This window comes from Centropristis striata, chromosome 12 (genome assembly GCF_030273125.1).
Source record: "Centropristis striata isolate RG_2023a ecotype Rhode Island chromosome 12, C.striata_1.0, whole genome shotgun sequence".
Classification (NCBI taxonomy): domain Eukaryota; kingdom Metazoa; phylum Chordata; class Actinopteri; order Perciformes; family Serranidae; genus Centropristis; species Centropristis striata.
Window position 1 is genome coordinate 23,818,448 of NC_081528.1, and position 17,831 is coordinate 23,836,278.

Genomic DNA, 17,831 nt, shown 5'->3' on the forward strand with positions numbered 1-17,831 from the left:
CAAAAACTTGATGAATCATAGACAAAACTTGTTTCCAACTGCTGACCAGGTTATTGATTAATTGGGTTTGGCGCCATCTTGTGGCAATATTTTATATTGACAGCAAGCGAGAGAAAAAAATGGTTATCCTGCCCTGTGTCTTTAAACATTTTTGACATTATATATATATATATATATATATATATATATATATATATATATTTTTTTTTTTTTTTATTTTATTTTTTTTTTTTTAATATGGATGATTTTGAATTTTTTTAAATTAGTGTCATATGGGTAGGTCTATATAGATAAATAGTAAACAAAATTGTAAACTAAATAGTAAGTCTTCCTTTGATTTGGTTTAGAAATAATTTAAAATCTTAAAAATACTAATATGATCACATTTAAGTGCGCAAATTTATATTAACTGCACAAATGTGTTTTTTACCCCATTTCGTGAACATCTCGCGAGATTTGAAGGTGAACTAATGCCAGCGGAAGTACTTTGAGAGTCTCTTTTCCGCCGGCCATAGAGGAGCAAACGGCAGGGTAAGAATTCCTGGCAGATAATTTCACTAAAGTTATCACCATCCATCCTGCATTTACAGTCACCGTGTCTCCCTATACACGTCTAAACACACTGTGAACCTTGTCACAATTAAAATACGGCCGATATTGAACCCAGATTGTTGATAGATTAATAGTTAAAACCTCAGTGTTTTCTGCCCCGCTAGGTTCCGACAGTATCCGCATGTCTGCTACACAGAGTTATGGTGGTTGGGTTTCTAGTGCTAGCGACGAATAATTGAATTTATTTTCAGTGAATGGCTTTTGTTTTTGTCCTGTAGCTCGCTCGGTAATTAATATAACAATACTATCACTCCACACTGTCTTGTTATATTATGCTAACAGTAGCGACATATTGCTAGCTTAGCATACTGCCTTGAAGACATACCACCGGCTAACAGCTAGCTACCATTTTAATACAGTTGATGTAGTTGCAGGGTTAGTTACACATGGTACCTTTCATGTTTCATGGGACGTGTGTTGAAAAGTAGTTTCTGAAAGTATCGCTTCTTGAGTGCACCAACTTTTGTTGACTAGCATATATTTGTGAGCTTGCCCAACGATACTCGGTCTTTTGAAGCAGTTTGTTTCCAAGAGTCACGTTTTTCAGCAGTTAAGAGTGATATTTGTCAAGAAAAAAACCTGCATGTTAACTATCCTGAAAATGTACTTGTTAGTTGGTTAATAACCTGCATGTTTTGTTTGTTCACAGCATCATGAAGCTTAATCCATTTGTAACATCCTCCCGCCGCAAGAACCGCAAGAGGCATTTCAATGCCCCCTCACATATCAGGAGGAAGATCATGTCTTCCCCTCTGTCCAAGGAGCTCCGCCAGAAGTACAATGTGAGGTCCATGCCCATCCGCAAAGATGACGAAGTCCAGGTATTGTAGTTTGGATTGCTGAAAGTTTGTTATAAGAAGTGGGAAAAAGTGTATGCTGCACTTGCTTGACTTGTTTGTTGTGTACAAACAGGTTGTCCGTGGACACTACAAAGGCCAGCAGATTGGCAAAGTGGTCCAGGTCTACAGAAAGAAGTACGTCATCTACATTGAGCGCGTTCAGAGAGAGAAAGCCAACGGAACCACAGTCCATGTCGGCATCCACCCGAGCAAGGTGAGATACAGTTGTCTGAAATTGGTGTGCATGAAATAAGACAGTTTTGTAAAATGTTACATTATTCAACACTGTAGGTTACACTGGGAAAAATATTGAAGCCTAACCTATCCTAAGTTAATTTGCTGTGCATAAAGACTCACACTTGTGTGTTCTGTGCCTTTTTGGCATCTTATTAACGTGAAGTAAAAGTAGGCGTCACACAACAACACAGCCTGTTGGGTAATTTCTCTGGAGAACTATAGATGCATTGCTCTTTTTGTACACCTATAGTATCATTAACATTCTTTGTCATGGTTAAGAAGTTGTATGGCTGACCTTGCAAGCACTCTGCAATCGAGTTCAAACAGGGACAGTTCACCCCAACATAACAAATGTATGCTTTTCCTTGCGTATCCATTTCTGTTTATCAATCTAGATATTTTGTCAGCCGCAAATTGTCTTGAGATATCGGCTAAGTGTTTGCCATCTATGGAATATAATAATACTTTATGGCACTCAGCTTGTGGTTCTCAAAGCACCAAACATACATTTGAAAAACAAAAGCAATGTCTCTTTCTGGGAATCATGACCCCGTTAACCAGTATAATCCATAGACCTTAATGTGAGCAGTTTTATGTAGGAGCTATATTAGAAAGAAATATTGATGAAAACGCTCAAAGTTGCTTAATCAGCTTCCAGGCTGTAGTTTGTGGTGTTACATTGGGCTGCTTTATATTTGCAATCTTAACAAACATTTACATGCATGGATATGTCTGTTGTTTTTTGTTTTTTTCAGTTATATATGTAAATCTGGTGAACAAAATTAGACAGCAGTATTATACCGTCTATTACCTTTTAAAACCATAGAACAGCTTAATACAACTGCACAGTTCATAAATAAGCCAAAAGTATTTTATTGTCTTCAAACATCTGTTAAAGCTCTTTTTGCCATCTCAGCAGAAAAAGCACAGGTGTTATTAAATTATTGATGGTAGAATTATATTTAGTTACTTCATTTTTGAGGGTCCTTGTATTGTGCATGTCAGCTCACAGACTCTACATGCCTTATTCCAGGAAAACATGATTTCTACTGAGCTGTTTAAATGGCTAATGAAAATTAGTATTCCACTAATTTTCCCATTTTCATGCAGTGGTGTGCACTCTGATTTATTAACATTTTTCTTTGCGTTAGGATTAGGAGACGTTTTCCACCAATCACTGTCTTGTTGCACCATGCAAACTCTTTAAACCACCTTTATTGGAAAGGTCAACATGTGATTATTGTGCCTATACAAAAGTCTGTTGCTTTAAATGTTGACCCCGTTGGAGCTATGGGGTAGGAGCATGCACAGTGACTGGAGCTGTGATGGTGGAGGGTTACAGCACAAGACTGTAGAATTACAGGATAGTAGTGGCATATTAGTCTGTGTACACATTGTCACAGTAGTCAACTGTGTTGCTGCAACTGGTGGATATATTTCTGTACATGATCAAATTCAAGTAATGTTGGGCTGCCGTCATAAAAGATGAGATTGATGAAATCCCTACAAGGCGACATTGCCTTGCGCTCATGAATTCCTGTGAACTGACCAAAGCAAACTGCAGTTCTGATTCTTCTAGTGGAACATTTTCGCTCAGCTTGTAGTCCATTCTCAAACATTTTACCATCATAGCAGATATGGATAATTCCATTTTAGTGTTCCTGTAAGCCAAGCAGTATGATTTAGCCAGCATCCACAACATCTGGGGCCCTGGAATTGACAAAAGTACATGGAATGCAGCCATAATTGTCGATTAAACCTGCATTTTTCTTTTTGTGGAAGTCTATTACCTTCTGAGAAAAGGGTGACTTAATCAGTGTTTTAGAGAGCTTGGAAGCGACAAGTAGCACCTTCCAATGACATGTACATGGCCATTTAGTATTTCATGTGCAACGTGAGCAAATAACCGGACTTAAAGATCAAACACACAAACCTTTAAGGCCTTTTATAACTGCTTGTCTCAGGTTGTGCTTACATTACATTCATGGTTTTTATGTTGTGTTTTGGTATTGGTTGTAGTGATTTCCAGTCTGTTTGACCATAAGACTGAAAGCCTTTGCAAAATACATAAAATGTGTTGCAGACATGCCTGTATTTTATGGAGTTGTGAAGTCACCAAGATTAGTTTGAGACATTCTTTGTCTTCATCATTGGTAAAACTGCTAGTGAGGAATTACACGACTTATTCACCAACCTCCTTTTTGTCTCCTTTCCAGGTGGTCATCACCAGGCTAAAGCTGGACAAGGACCGCAAGAAGATCCTGGAGCGCAAGGCCAAGTCTCGCGCCGATGGAAAGGAGAAGGGCAAATACAAGGAGGAGACCATTGAGAAGATGCAGGAGTAAAATTGATCTTTTGCTATCAATAAACTGTATAAATGGACCATACTTTGTCTGTCTCATAATTTAATTTTAGAGGTTATGGTTCTCTTTGGATGGTGTAATATATAGTTGTTGGTTAAGTAATGTTTCAAATATGAATACTTATTTGAGGTAATCTAAGACAGATTGTGTGTACAGAGCTCTCAAATCCACACACCACTGCATATACACTTTAAATCCAGTGCTCAAAGTGCTGTTTTGCAGCAGCTGAAAGTAGGAAACTGATGTTTATATTTATAAATCTTCTTTGGCAGAAGTTTTCTCTCCGTAGAAACTGAAAAACTATAAATGTTCTTCTATGAAGTTTGCATCGAGAGTATATATGTGTATGTAGGGCCTGGCTCTTTCGATTACATTTTAAGTGTATATACAGGTGCTGGTCATATAGAGTATCATGAAAAAGTTGATTTATTTCAGTAATTCCATTCAAAAAGTGAAACTTGTATAATGTATACATTCATTCCAGACACTGATATATTCCAAGTGTTTATTTCTTTTAATTTTGATTATTATAACACCTAATGAAAATCCCACATTCAGTATCTCAGAAAATTAGAATATTGTGAAAAGGTTCAATATTGAACACACTCGAATCAGTTAATTTACTCAAAACACCTGCAAAGGCCTTTAAGTCTCTCAGTCTTGTTCTGTAGGCTACACAATCATGGGGAAGACTGCTGACTTGACAGTTGTCCAAAAGACGACCATTGACACCTTGCACAAGGAGGGCAAGACACAAAAGGTGATTGCTAAAGAGGCTGGCTGTTCACAGAGCTCTGTGTCCAAACACATTAATAGAGAGGCAAAGGGAAGGAAAAGATGTGGTAAACATGACAGTAAACCCCAAAAAGACCAAAATAATGATCTTCCAAAAAAGATCCAGATCTCAAGGCATTCTCCCCAAGTTCTCCATTGGTCCACAGCAGGTCGAGTACTGCACACATTATACTTATCTAGGAATAAAATTAAGTTCAACTGGACACTTTAAGGATGCAGTTCATGAGCTGAGAGAGAAAGCACGCCGGGCTTTCTATGCTATAAAGAAAAATATACAAACTGAAATACCTATTCGAATTTGGCTAAAATTAATTGAATGTGTTATTGAACCAATTGCACTTTATGGCAGTGAGGAGTGGGGTCCACTTACAAAACAAGAATTTACTCAGTGGGACAAACACCCCATTGAGACCCTGCATGCAGAGTTCTGTAAAATCCTTCTACATGTTCAGAGGAAGGCTACAAACAATGCATGCAGGGCAGAATTAGGCAAATACCCACTAATAATCAAAATACAAAAAAGAGCAATTAACTTTTGGACACATCTAAAACTAAATGACCCCCTCTCATATCATTTCCAAGCCCTGCAATACCAGGAGATGAGCAACAGGAGCCCCCTGAGCCAGCTGGTCCTGAGGCTGAGGTCACAAACCTGCACTACAGACACAGCCCAGGGACAGAGGAGCACTGCACCAATCAGACCCAACCAAATTACAAAACAGCTAAAACAAGACTACATCACCTATTGGCAAACACAAACCAAAATGCAGTGCTACTTGGATCTGAACCGACAGTACACCACAGCAGATTATCTGAGCACGGTGACGGATCCACAGCTGAGACGAACCTTGACAAAGTCCAGACTGAGTGAACACAGACTGGCTGTGGAAACAGGGAGGCACAGGAAGAGCTGGCTCCGTGCAGAGCAGAGGTTGTGCTGCCACTGCAGCCTCAGTCAGCCTGAGACAGAGCTACACTTCCTCACCAAATGTAAAAAAAATATGAACTAATTAGAGAAACATATTTCCAAAAATTTGAATCCGTCAAAAAAGGTTTTTTAAAATGGTCAGATGAGGAAAAACTGCCGCTCCTCCTCGGGGAAGAGTCACAGAGCTCTAGATTAGCACCAGTCTATGTTTCTGCCTGTCACACACTGAGAGACAGCGAGTGACACACAGCTGTTGGTTGTTTTTCTTTTTTTTTTCTTCTTTTTTTTGCTGGGACAGTTAGATTGTATAAATTATATGTTGATTGTAATTCAATGATTGTAAATATTGCTTTCTTTTATTGTTATTAGTTTTTCTTTTCTTTTAAAATGAATAACAGAATTATAATAATTTATTGTAAATATTGCTTTCCTTATCTTGTTATCTTTTTTTCTGATGGTTGCTTTGGCAATATATACATTGTTACGTCATGCCAATAAAGCCAATTGAATTGAATTGAATTGAATTGAATTGAATTGAATTGAATTGAATTGAATTGAATTGAATTGAATTGAATTGGTAGAAAAAAGTGTACCAGCAATAGGGATAACCGCACCCTGGAGAGGATTGTGAAACAAAACCCATTCAAAAATGTGGGGGAGATTCACAAAGAGTGTACTACAGCTGGAGTCAGTGCTTCAAGAACCACCACGCACAGACGTATGCAGGACATGGGTTTCAGCGGTCGCATTCCTTGTGTCAAGCCACTCTTGAACAAGAGACAGCGTCAGAAGCATATCGTCTGGGCTAAAGACAAAAAGGACTGGACTGCTGCTGAGTGGTCCAAAGTTATGTTCTCTGATGAAAGTAAATTTTGCATTTCCTTTGGAAATCAAGGTCCCAGAGTCTGGAGGAGGAGAGGAGAGGCACAGAATCCACATTGCTTGAGGTCCAGTGTAAAGTTTCCACAGTCAGTGATGGTTTGGGGTGCCATGTCATCTGCTGGTGTTGGTCCACTGTGTTTTCTGAGGTCGAGGGTCAATGCAGCCGTCTACCAGGAAGTTTTAGAGCACTTCATGCTTCCTGCTGCTGACCAACTTTATGGAGATGCAGATTTAATTTTCCAACAGGACTTGGCACCTGCACACAGTGCCAAAGCTACCAGTAGCTGGTTTAAGGACCATGGTATCCCAGCAAACTCACCTGACCTTAACCCCATAGAGAATCTATGAGGTATTGTGAAGAGGAAGATGCGATACGCCAGACCCAACAATGCAGAAGCGCTGAAGGACACTATCAAAGCAACCTGGGCTCTCATAACACCTGAGCAGTGCCACAGACTGATCGGCTCCATACCACGCCGCATTGCTGCAGTAATTCAGGCAAAAGGAGACCCAACTAAGTATTGAGTGCTGTACATGCTCATACTTTTCATGTTCATACTTTTCAGTTGGCCAACATTTCTAAAAAATCCTTTTTTTGTATTGGTCTTAAGTAATATTCTAATTTTCTGAGATACTGAATTTGGGATTTTCATTAGTTGTCAGTTATAATCATCAAAATTAAAAGAAATAAACACTTGGAATATATCAGTCTGTGTGGAATGAATGTATACATTATACAAGTTTCACTTTTTGAATGGAATTACTGAAATAAATCAACTTTTTCATGATATTCTAATTATATGACCAGCACCTGTATGTTTGAGCTGGGAGCATAATAAATGGGCCTCAATGTGCATCAAAACATGCAGAATTTTATTGAAATTAGGCTCTTGGTGGAAGTTTGTCAGAATATGGCAACAACAAAGTTAGTAAATTCCCTAAATGAATGCTGCTGGTGTGTTCATAAATCTGTCCAGCAGATAACACTCCACATTTTCATGGTCAGGCACTAAAATAAGCATGTTGATTTGCTTAGAACCAGAACAAGGACTTTTTGATATCAACACCACACATGCATGCCTAGATAAATGTTAATCAAAATACAATCATATAATCAGTGGTGGAATGTAACTAAGTACATTTACTCAAGTACATTTTTCAGGTATATGTACTTGATTATTTCTGTTTAATGTAACATTATACTTCTACTCACTACATTTGGAGGCAAATATTGTACTTTTTACTCTACATTTGGCTTTAAAACATGATAAAGTGATGAGATATTTTAAACTTCGTACAGTAGGTCTTTATTATATAGTTATAATAAGTAATATTTTTACAAAATTAAAATACTGTTTATATAAATGCATCAATACAAATAATATAATATATTTAGAATGTGTAAAACAATCTGGATGAATCCATTCTGCACAATGAGTACTTTTACTTATGATACTTTAAGTACAATTTGATGTTGATACTTTTGTACTTTTACTTCAGTAAGTTTTCAATGTAGGACTTTTAATTGTAGTGGAGTAATTTTACAATGTGGTATCAGTACTTTTACGAAAGTAAGAGATCTGAATCCTTTTCACCACTGCATATAATGACGTGTTTTGCAATATATTACAACATGGGCCTATGGCGCTAATGATTTTGTAGTTCTACAAAATGAGCGATAGGTGTCGCTTTTTTACCACAGTCTGAACTTTCCCAATCCTAGGGGGTCCGAAACACAGTAAAAAGGTTCATGACAGTAATGTTTTCAATCAAGTGTATAATAAAGCAACAGCAGCTTATGAGAGCCTGACTGTCAAAGTCAAATATTTGCCTGAACAGTTTGTGTTATAAGAAAAAATGTCATTATCTTCATATATTAAATGCTGATTTGCCAGTTTCTCTAAACTAATCACAATAATAATACATGAAACGGTGCGCTGATCTACAGGAGGAAGGTTAGATTGTCGTTTTTGCATGTTTTCAGGAGGCCCAGACTTTAACCTAATGTGTGTCTTACATATGTTTTTTTCAATGCTTTATTGAAAATTGCAAAAAATAAACATTTCTGTCACGTTTTTGACAGTTCGTACTTTGCATAAGTGTAGATAGAATGCTAGGTTAACATGAATCAACAGTAAAACTTATAATATTGTAAATTCACCTTTGCACAACTATAATTTCCATGCTTTAGAGCTCGCCCCCAATCGGTAAGTGATGACATTTTTAGCTATAATATACATTTACTTCTTATTATTAAAGGCTAGGCTATGAATATTGCAAAGTTGTTTAGTCTTATTATTGAGTTTTTTCTAGTCTGATAAGAACCCAGCAAAGAAGAGCTAGAGGGAGATTGTTTAGTTATCAGTTTAGTTTATCAGTGTTTTATTGTTTACACTGATATTGGTAACACTTTACTCTAAGGTGTCTACATAAGAGTGACATGAGCGTGTCATAAACATGACATGGGATGTGTCATGAACATTAATGACACTTTGAAATTACATTAATGCTCATGGTACTTGTCATGTCATGTTTCTGACAGGCTTGTGTGACTCTTATGTAGACACCTTCAAAATAAAGTGTTACCATATCTTGCTTAATTTCAAAAATTGCCTAAGTCATTTATTTCTCTTAAGTTACATAATTTACACACAGTGTTATTACTATGCCAATAGCCATCCTTTGTTACATCATTTTTGAGTGAAATGATCAATAAATGTCACATGTTACACTTTTGGTGAAGTTTTTTGTGTTTCCTGTAAAACTTGAAAAAATGACTGAGGTGATTTTTTTAACAGTGTGACGATATGTAGTGCAGTATTGGGACTGGTGTGACTTCCTCCTCCTCCGGTCATGTGATACGTGCTGCCTTGACTCTGTTGCACTGTGGATCCTGCCTGGCAGCTGGACACATCTGAAGTTGTCTCAAGTCTATAAAAGTTTATACTTCTGAGCTGTTCGTGGTTTTGAAGAAAACTCAGCCATGGCAGAACTGGGTTTTGTGATCGCCATGTCGGTGATGACTCTGTTTTGGGGCATAGTGGGAGGAGTAGTGCCCTGGTTCATCCCCAAAGGACCAAACAGAGGGTGAGTTGGTTAGCTTCACTTTAGCTTCCCACTGGCTATAAACAGATAGCTAAGTTACGGTTTTATTGTGTGTTGTCCCGTGACTCGCATTTGATACAAGCAGCTGTTGATCGTACAAAGATGCTATACCATTTTTTTAAACGTTCAGCTGAGTTTCTTTAACAATATAAGACATTTAAACCTTGTGGGCGAACTTTACTCGATAGCAAAAGTTAAAGTTAGCTTCCTGAAGCTAACGAAAGCTGACAGCTTCCATCCTCGAAAGAAGATCAGTACTTTTTAGACTTTTTGACATCTGGCTGCTATAAATCGGTCTATTTTGATATAATTAAATATAAAACTAAAGAGTAAATGTCCAAGTCCTCTGGAAAATGTGCCTCAAGAAACTTCCCTTATCTGCCTGTTTGTCACTCGCATCACGAGATCAAGATACTGTATGCTAATAGCCCGTGATGTATTTTAAACCATTTTTTTTACAGCCATTAGATGTTAAGTATGCCACTTTAAAATTCTGTTTACATAAATACGTCAATACAAATAATCAAATAATATATTTAGATAACAATCTGAATGAATTCTGCACAATGAGTACTTTTACTTTTGATACTTCAAGTACATTTTGATGCTGATACTTTTGTACTTTTACTTCAGTAAGTTTTCAGTACAGGACATTTAATTGTAGTCATTTCACAGTGTGGTATCAGTACTTTTACTGAAGTAAGGGATCTTAATACTTTTTCCACCAATGCATATACAGGTGCATCTCAATAAATTTGAATATCATAGAAAGTTTATATGTGCCAGAAAGTCAATTCAAAAAAGTGGAAATAACACATAATATAGATTCATTACACACAGAATTAAATATTTTATGTCTTAATTTATTTAATTTCATAATCTAATGATTATGGCTTACATTTAATGAAAACCTAAAATTCAGTGTCTCAGTTTTTTTTTTTTTTTTTACAAAAGACCAATTTTAAAAAGTATGTTTACTATGGAAATGTTAAACAAACAAATGCTAAATATTTTCTCCTATTCCCACAGAGTGATAGTCACAATGCTGGTGTTAACTGCTGTTTGCTGCTACCTGTTGTGAGTATTATCAACCCTGAAAATGTACTTTTTTCTTTCTTTTTACATTATGTTGTGGTATTCTGTGTTTTAAACATGTGTACACCAACAGCACATTTAACCAGGGAGGGTCAGTAGGAATCAGGTCTGTGATCTATTTATTTATTTAGAGAAGTAGTGCGGTATTTGTCATCAATATGTTAAGAGGAAATAACAATTATTCCACTGTCCAACTTTTAAAATATAATTGTTTTAAGCTTTCTTATATCTCATTAACTAACTTTGGATTATCTAAAACATTGCCTTGGGCTTTAGGAAATTGTAACAGGGATTATTTCAACACATTTTTTTTCTATTTGCAGCTTAAATAATTAACATCGTAAATACTAGAACAAATAAATCCTAAAGTGGAAATTAATTTCCTATGCTAACAGTTTGGAGACAATTGTTTTCCCGTATTTATGTGCAAATGTTTTCATTGCAGATAGTACTGTTATGCATTGCTGTCCTGTGATTAATTATTTATCCTCACAATTAGATGCAAGCGTGCATGTGGTGTCATGTTACATGTCAGATGGGTAAAAGAGTGCAGTACAGAGACAAAGTAGTGTATCAGCAAAGTGAAGGAGTTTTCTCAAATGCCGTCAGCTTGATGCTGTCTAATATAATCCTAACAGCTGTATGTTCACTCATGACAAATATGCACCTAAACTCAGAATTATAATGACCCACATAATTGAGGTTTGAATGCTGTGTTTTGAATTGACATTATGTTGTTAAATAGTAAATATCCTCTCTGTCCATCAGCTGGTTGATAGCAATTCTGGCCCAGCTGAACCCACTCTTTGGGCCTTCTTTGTCCGTTGACACCATCTGGTACCTGAGATATCACTGGCCATGATTTACTCTTCCAGGACTCCTGACCTTGCAGGGTAAGGGTAACACATATCGAAGTTAAATTTGATGTTTTACCTTCATGCAGCTCCAAGAGACTGCACACAGATGTAGCCTCTATTTAATATTGTGTATTGTTATTTCTCCTGGCAGGGTATGACCTGACACTGCTGCATACCAATGGACATTTGCTTCTCACTTCATGCAGAGATCTTTCCCCTCTGAAATGCCTTAAACTCTGTGTGTGATCACAGATGCCCACATTGGTGCCTTGTACAAAAAATGATTCCCAAAGGACTTCCGAGAGATCTCACTGAATGTGCTTTACTTTAAATTAAAGCAGCATTTCCCTTGTTGTTTGGTTCATGTGTTATAAATCGTGTGTATTGCTGTTGTTAATATGAATGACTGTGCCTTTAAATAGCTGATGTGTGGTGTGTTAGATGTGATCTCTATTTGTCTGATAATATTTGTGATGGATGTAATCCATTCGATAGTTGCTGATTAATAAACTTATTATCACGACTCCATAATATTTGTATTTTGTTTTGCTTAGTTAATGATGATAACTTTTTCTGAAAGTGTTGGCTTTTATGATTTAATTTTCATAATCAATGATGCCATTATAATTATATGATAATATTTTAATGTTAAGAATATATGCATTTTAATTTCCGGAAGAATAGAATAGCATTGCCAAATATGTTATTAATAGTTTATTTTTATCTAATTTCATTGCATTTTGTTAATATATTTCGGTTATTTCCAACTGTATATACAATCCATGTGATTTATTATTAATATATAACAGTTGTTTATTATATACCGTTTTGTTTTTATAGTCTGATCGGTTTAGTTGCATGGAAAAAGTCGAAGGTCGACATTCAAAACCGGCTTCCTGCTTTCCGTAGCTTAAGCCGACTACGTTGGCAACATGGCGTCTTCAGATGTCCACGTCCGAATATGTGAACAAGAAATACTCAAATATGACTTGGAAATCAAAGCTCTCATCCAGGTGCGAGTACTTTTTTGGTAAGATTACTTAGCGCCACGTCTGGACACGCTGGTGTTGGAGCTTGTCATTCAAGGAACCCTGTTGTAGGATAGCATTTATGCTTACGACACATCCAACGTCACCGACAGCTCGAACCGCTCTCTTAAAAAAACGAGCTGCCGGTGATATAAAAGTGCTTTAGTGTAATACTTTGATTAGCCAAATGTCCTCACTGAAAGGTTAAGGTAATTATATCAAAAGGAAAGTCAAAATTGCCAGTGAAAGAACAGGAAACGTGGGCTCCTGGTATCATAAATTGGCTATAATTAAAGGAAACGTTAGAATTTGTATTTATTTTCGGAGGGAATAATTGTGCTTTAATTGAAGCCAAGCTCTACCATGTGTGCGTATCTTTTCCAGTGGTGCAAATGAACTAATTTACTCAATAATTGTTTTTAAGTTTTAAGATATTTGTGCTTTACTTTAGTATTTCCATTTTATGCTTGGGTTCTTTATTATATCTTAAAAGTGTTGATGTCTCACCAGGATATTAATGAGTGTGCAGGGCCTCAAAGCAAGCTGACAGAGCTGAACGCAGATGTGAAAAAAAGTTTCCACAATCTCAGGTTACGGATTCAGGTAAGGAAAGCGGGGTTTTGGTGAATATATCTGCAAACATGACAGAATTAAAGTTGAATGAACTGAGTGGTCAGAAAACATACCTGACTTTTTTTTATTTCTTTGACAGGATTTTGAGCAGATGGCCATGGAGCAGGATAAAGAGTCAGACAAGCAAGCATTGCTCAGTCAGGTAGAGGGACACAGAAAACAGATGCTAAGGTAACATTTAAATATTCCGCCATCCTCTGTGTTGTGTATGTGGTCCCATTACTGTGTTGATAATGCTGCCAAAGTGTTTGGAGAGAAGTGTGAAAATGATCTGCTTAAACTTTGCATGTTTTGTTTTGCAGTAACCAGACAGGTTGGAGGAAAGCCAACCTGGCCAGCAAACTGTCCATAGACAAAATGGAAAAGCAGGCGCTTCTTGATGGAGCCGATAGTTCTGTGAGGCAGAGGTGAGCTGACTCATGAGAGGGACAGTCTCATAAACGAGACAAGGAAATCCCCTCAGTGGTGTAAAACAAAATACATTGTTTCTATATCTTTCCTAGGATACTTTTAGTTAGCATTAGGACGTTAATGCCAATTGTATTTTTTGTTTTATATCTCCTCCTCAGGAAAATGACCAAAGAGGACTTGGCTCAGACAACCAGCGACATTACAGAGAATCTGATGAGCATCAGCCGGATGATGGCGCAGTCGGTTCAGCAGAGCGAGGAGACCATGACATCACTTGGTAGGTGAAGGAAACACCTGAAGAGTGTTGAAGAGTAGTTTGGATTTTTATCCATTGTCAGTGTATAACCTACAGTAGTTGGCAATCAACACAACCCCAGTTTGGAGAAGCAGGCAGGAGTATCGGCACTAAAGCTAAGCAATGTACTGCTGTGGGTAAGAAAAAAAAATGGATTTTAGACACATAAAAAAAGCGACACAGAAAAATCACTTCAAGTGTAGTCTATATTTAGAATATTTTTCCCACTTTCGCTTGCCACCAGACAGCCATTTCCAAGGGGGAACTGAAGCTGTTATCTATGATTTTGTCAAAGCTGCCAGACTCCTTTGACAAAAACAGAAACTTTAAGACAAGAGTTGCCCGTCTTTAAACGGATTTACATTGTTTTAATGCTTACCGTCTAAAATGACTGTACATTGATATACATTATGTATCTTCTCTTCAAAGCAACCTCCTCAAGGACAGTCTTAGAGACCAATGAGGAGTTTAAGACCATGACCGGGACAATCCAGCTCGGGAGGAAACTTATCACCAAGTACAACCGAAGAGAGCTGACGGACAAACTGCTCATCTTCCTGGCGCTCGCCCTCTTCCTCGCCACAGTTCTCTACATCCTAAAGAAGAGACTGTTCCCCTTCTTATAGACCAGGTACCTTTTGAGGAGCTCTCCCATTACCGCATACAGTACTTTCCACGGTCAAATGATTTAAACAAACCTGACTGCTGCGTGTCATATTACACGCACATTACACATGAGTGTCTGCCCGCTGGAATGTGGACTGCTCACACGGCTGAACTGTGACGCTGCTGAGAGTGAAATATTGTCCACAAAGAGGAAGGTTAACCGAAGATAATTCCATGCAGGGTTTTATTTATTGAAGGGAAATATGAATTCTTCTGCAAAAGATGTGTCAGACATTCATCTGAAGATGTGTCAGACCTTCATCTTTGCTGGGTGTGACAATAATAGGGCCGAATAGCATTCAAAAATGTTCCATACCAGTACCGGTACTTTAATACTGGTTCATGATACCAATTTAACAACAAAAAAACGGTTAAACAAAAACAAAATCTAACTAATCCTTATATTTATTTTCAGCTCCTTTACACCTATGTGAAGCACATTGTAGCCAAGCCTCTCAAAATCAACACACTCTCATGTGTGCGTCTCTTTAGTGTTTTGCCTGCATGCCTCTGTGCCGTGTAATGTTAGACAACCAATCAACACCATTATTAGATCTTGGTATAGGCATGCTGCATGCTTATTGGCTTCTAACTTCGAATGACAAGGCATTTTTTTTGCTATTCGATACTATGGAGGCAATTCAGTCGGTGCCTAAAAGTGTTTAAGTGATGCTGTGCATTGCTATACATGCAATCATTTTGGAGAGGAGATGAGCGGCACATATAAATCTTTTCTCTTGTACATCCCTGCTAAAGTTTTCCAGTACGGTGTTTGTTTTCATATCCAAATATTTCTCATATCAAAGATATAGGGTATGTATATTACAGTATATACATTTGTGCATATATATATATATATATATATATATACACACAGACTCTAAGTAATGCTCAGACGCCTAAAATGTTTGTCTGTTTGCTTCAGATGTTGCTATGACTGCAGATAATGTGCTGACAGCAGGTTAAAAAATCTTTCTCTATGACACACTATGGGTTCTGAAGATTAAAAAACCCCATAACGTTTTCAGTGAGAACTCATAATCACAAAATGTGCTACTTCTAATTTCAGCTCAACAAGCTTTTACTAGCTTGCATGCCTTAAAAACAATGCTATAATAACCTATAGTAGTATTAATTACTATTAATCAATAGCTTTAAATGTCACAAAGTTAAGGCTGTATACTGTGGTAAAATTATTCAGATTAAAGAACTATCAGAAACAGAAAAGGACTGAATCGTCATTAATTGGTGTTTTACCAAACCATATTTCATCACTTGATATCATAAAGTAATTGAGCAAATGATGTGCAAGCTTTCTGTATAATTGTTATTTATAAACATATACTTTGTAGTTACTGTACGTTTTAATTTATTACAGCATCATAAAGATATTATGCTTTTTTCTTCAGTAGAATATTAAAATGGCTTTAAACTTTCTGCAGTCTGCAGCTGGATAATCAGAACACTGCTTGTACTTGTGAATGTGCACTTCACATTCTCCCTATGTTTTATTCATTTAGAGTGCAAACAAAAAAAATATTCAAAGAAAGAGTGCCCACACTTCTTTAACTCTCCGCCCATGTTAGCTTGGCTCTGGTCTGCAGCGGAGCAGCAAAGCTCAGTGGCAGCGATCACACTGGCAGAGATAGAGCAGCATGCATCCCTGCCTTTCTTCAGATAAGACCCGGAAAAGCAGATTATTCCGGCCCGTTTCCCTCTCCCTTTCCAGTGTGGGTGGAGGGTGAGGGGGGATATTTTTAGGCCTGTGTGGCGCTCTTATCTGACGTTGCCTTTTCAACACCTCGGAGGAGAGGGTGGCCAGAGGAGCTACATGACCTTGCTCTCCATGTCTGTAATCGCCTGCCATTGCCATTTTGTTTAATTTATGTAAATGTTGTCAGCATTGATTATCAATAAAAACAAAGTCTTCTGACTCGATGTTTAACATGTTTCTGAAACGTGTGTTTCTTTGAGGGTGTGGAGAGACCTGAGAGATGCATAAGCGTCTCTTACTGGTGTAAAGTGGTGGCGGTTGGGCAGAGCCTGTTCATAGGACTGCACACTTAGACAAGGCCTCTGGCTCTCTGTCAAGCAAATTGGACTATTCTTGCATTTAGCACTTTGATAGTGTCAATCAAGTGTTGGGGTTTGTATCTGGACAAGTGGACCGGGGTCTCAGGAGAGCGTACACCGCACCAAAAACACAGCAACCAGACAGAATCGCTTCACATTCATGTAGTCATTTCTACAGCTGAAGGCAGCTTTTAGTTATTTATCTCACTGTAATGTCATCTGTGCATTCTCAAAGTTCGCTTTGTCAGTTCTCAAATAAAACACAGTAGTAACATAGCCAAAAAGTTCCAAAAAAAGAAGTCTTTAATAATCAAGTATAGACTGTCCAAAAATATTTAAATGTCTTGGATCAGGTAACATCTTGAATTCGTCCTCATATTTACATGTACAGAGAAAAGTTTAGCTGACTTTCAGGATGGCTTTTGACAGTTTGTATATAAAATAATTGTCCACACAATACAATTAATGAGAATCAAAATGTTTCCATAGCATTAAACAGCAGAACCTGATTTAATAACACTTAATACAGGTCAAGGTCATGGCTCACAGCCATCTCTCTCCCAGCAACTTTAAACATGTGTGCAGAGTGTACACGAGGCTGACAGCGGGTTGTAAAAAGTGTAAACTTTTTACAACCTTTTAACCTTCTTTAAGCTTATTGAAGGAAGCTTCCTAATAGCCACTTGAACATTTTAACCAGACACAAAGCACATGAGGGTGAAACAGATGGTATTGGATACTGTAGAACCAGTTCAACCATTATGTGACCCCAAGGCATGGATTATATAATTTCTATAGTTCAGTATTACATATTATATACTGTAGATTAAAAAAAAAATCTAGTATTCTTGTTTTTTTTAAATGTATTTTTAGGATTTATTATTTATGATTTAAGGGTTGGAAGCCAGAGCCAATAATTACATTATATTATTTTTTTTAGCAATTAGAAATAAATTGTTGTATGTCAGCAATAAAAACAACTATAATTATTATTATAATCGCTTTAATTATT

General features: G+C 37.2%; 3 protein-coding genes across 3 annotated transcripts; all 3 read left to right on the top strand.

The window, feature by feature from the left end:
* The first annotated feature begins 381 nt into the window (after positions 1-381).
* Positions 382-4,070, top strand: rpl26 (ribosomal protein L26). Its single transcript, XM_059347008.1, has 4 exons — positions 382-531; positions 1,262-1,433; positions 1,525-1,665; positions 3,905-4,070. The coding sequence occupies exons 2-4, from the start codon at positions 1,266-1,268 to the stop codon at positions 4,031-4,033; spliced, it is 438 nt and encodes a 145-aa protein (XP_059202991.1). The 5' UTR covers positions 382-531; positions 1,262-1,265; the 3' UTR covers positions 4,034-4,070.
* A 5,449-nt stretch (positions 4,071-9,519) lies between these two features.
* On the top strand, positions 9,520-12,244 carry atp6v0e1 (ATPase H+ transporting V0 subunit e1). The gene is made up of 4 exons (XM_059346631.1): positions 9,520-9,743; positions 10,791-10,838; positions 11,625-11,749; positions 11,865-12,244. The coding sequence occupies exons 1-3, from the start codon at positions 9,640-9,642 to the stop codon at positions 11,716-11,718; spliced, it is 246 nt and encodes an 81-aa protein (XP_059202614.1). The 5' UTR covers positions 9,520-9,639; the 3' UTR covers positions 11,719-11,749; positions 11,865-12,244.
* A 283-nt stretch (positions 12,245-12,527) lies between these two features.
* On the top strand, positions 12,528-16,330 carry bnip1a (BCL2 interacting protein 1a). Its single transcript, XM_059346630.1, has 6 exons — positions 12,528-12,726; positions 13,252-13,344; positions 13,454-13,545; positions 13,677-13,781; positions 13,944-14,062; positions 14,510-16,330. Exons 1-6 carry the CDS (start codon positions 12,646-12,648, stop codon positions 14,704-14,706), a joined length of 687 nt encoding a protein of 228 aa, XP_059202613.1. The 5' UTR covers positions 12,528-12,645; the 3' UTR covers positions 14,707-16,330.
* The last annotated feature ends 1,501 nt before the right edge of the window (positions 16,331-17,831 follow it).

Bases quoted from the DNA above. Each gene is read 5' to 3' on its own strand.
- rpl26 (XM_059347008.1), top strand. From the start codon at position 1,266: ATGAAGCTTAATCCATTTGTAACATCCTCCCGCCGCAAGAACCGCAAG. The intron at 1,434-1,524 runs GTATTGTAGTTT...GTGTACAAACAG, and splicing joins GCAAAGATGACGAAGTCCAG to GTTGTCCGTGGACACTACAA. The intron at 1,666-3,904 runs GTGAGATACAGT...TCTCCTTTCCAG, and splicing joins TCGGCATCCACCCGAGCAAG to GTGGTCATCACCAGGCTAAA.
- bnip1a (XM_059346630.1), top strand. From the start codon at position 12,646: ATGGCGTCTTCAGATGTCCACGTCCGAATATGTGAACAAGAAATACTC. The intron at 13,782-13,943 runs GTGAGCTGACTC...TCTCCTCCTCAG, and splicing joins GATAGTTCTGTGAGGCAGAG to GAAAATGACCAAAGAGGACT. The intron at 14,063-14,509 runs GTAGGTGAAGGA...TTCTCTTCAAAG, and splicing joins GGAGACCATGACATCACTTG to CAACCTCCTCAAGGACAGTC.
- atp6v0e1 (XM_059346631.1), top strand. From the start codon at position 9,640: ATGGCAGAACTGGGTTTTGTGATCGCCATGTCGGTGATGACTCTGTTT. The intron at 9,744-10,790 runs GTGAGTTGGTTA...CTATTCCCACAG, and splicing joins CCCAAAGGACCAAACAGAGG to AGTGATAGTCACAATGCTGG. The intron at 10,839-11,624 runs GTGAGTATTATC...TCTGTCCATCAG, and splicing joins GCTGTTTGCTGCTACCTGTT to CTGGTTGATAGCAATTCTGG.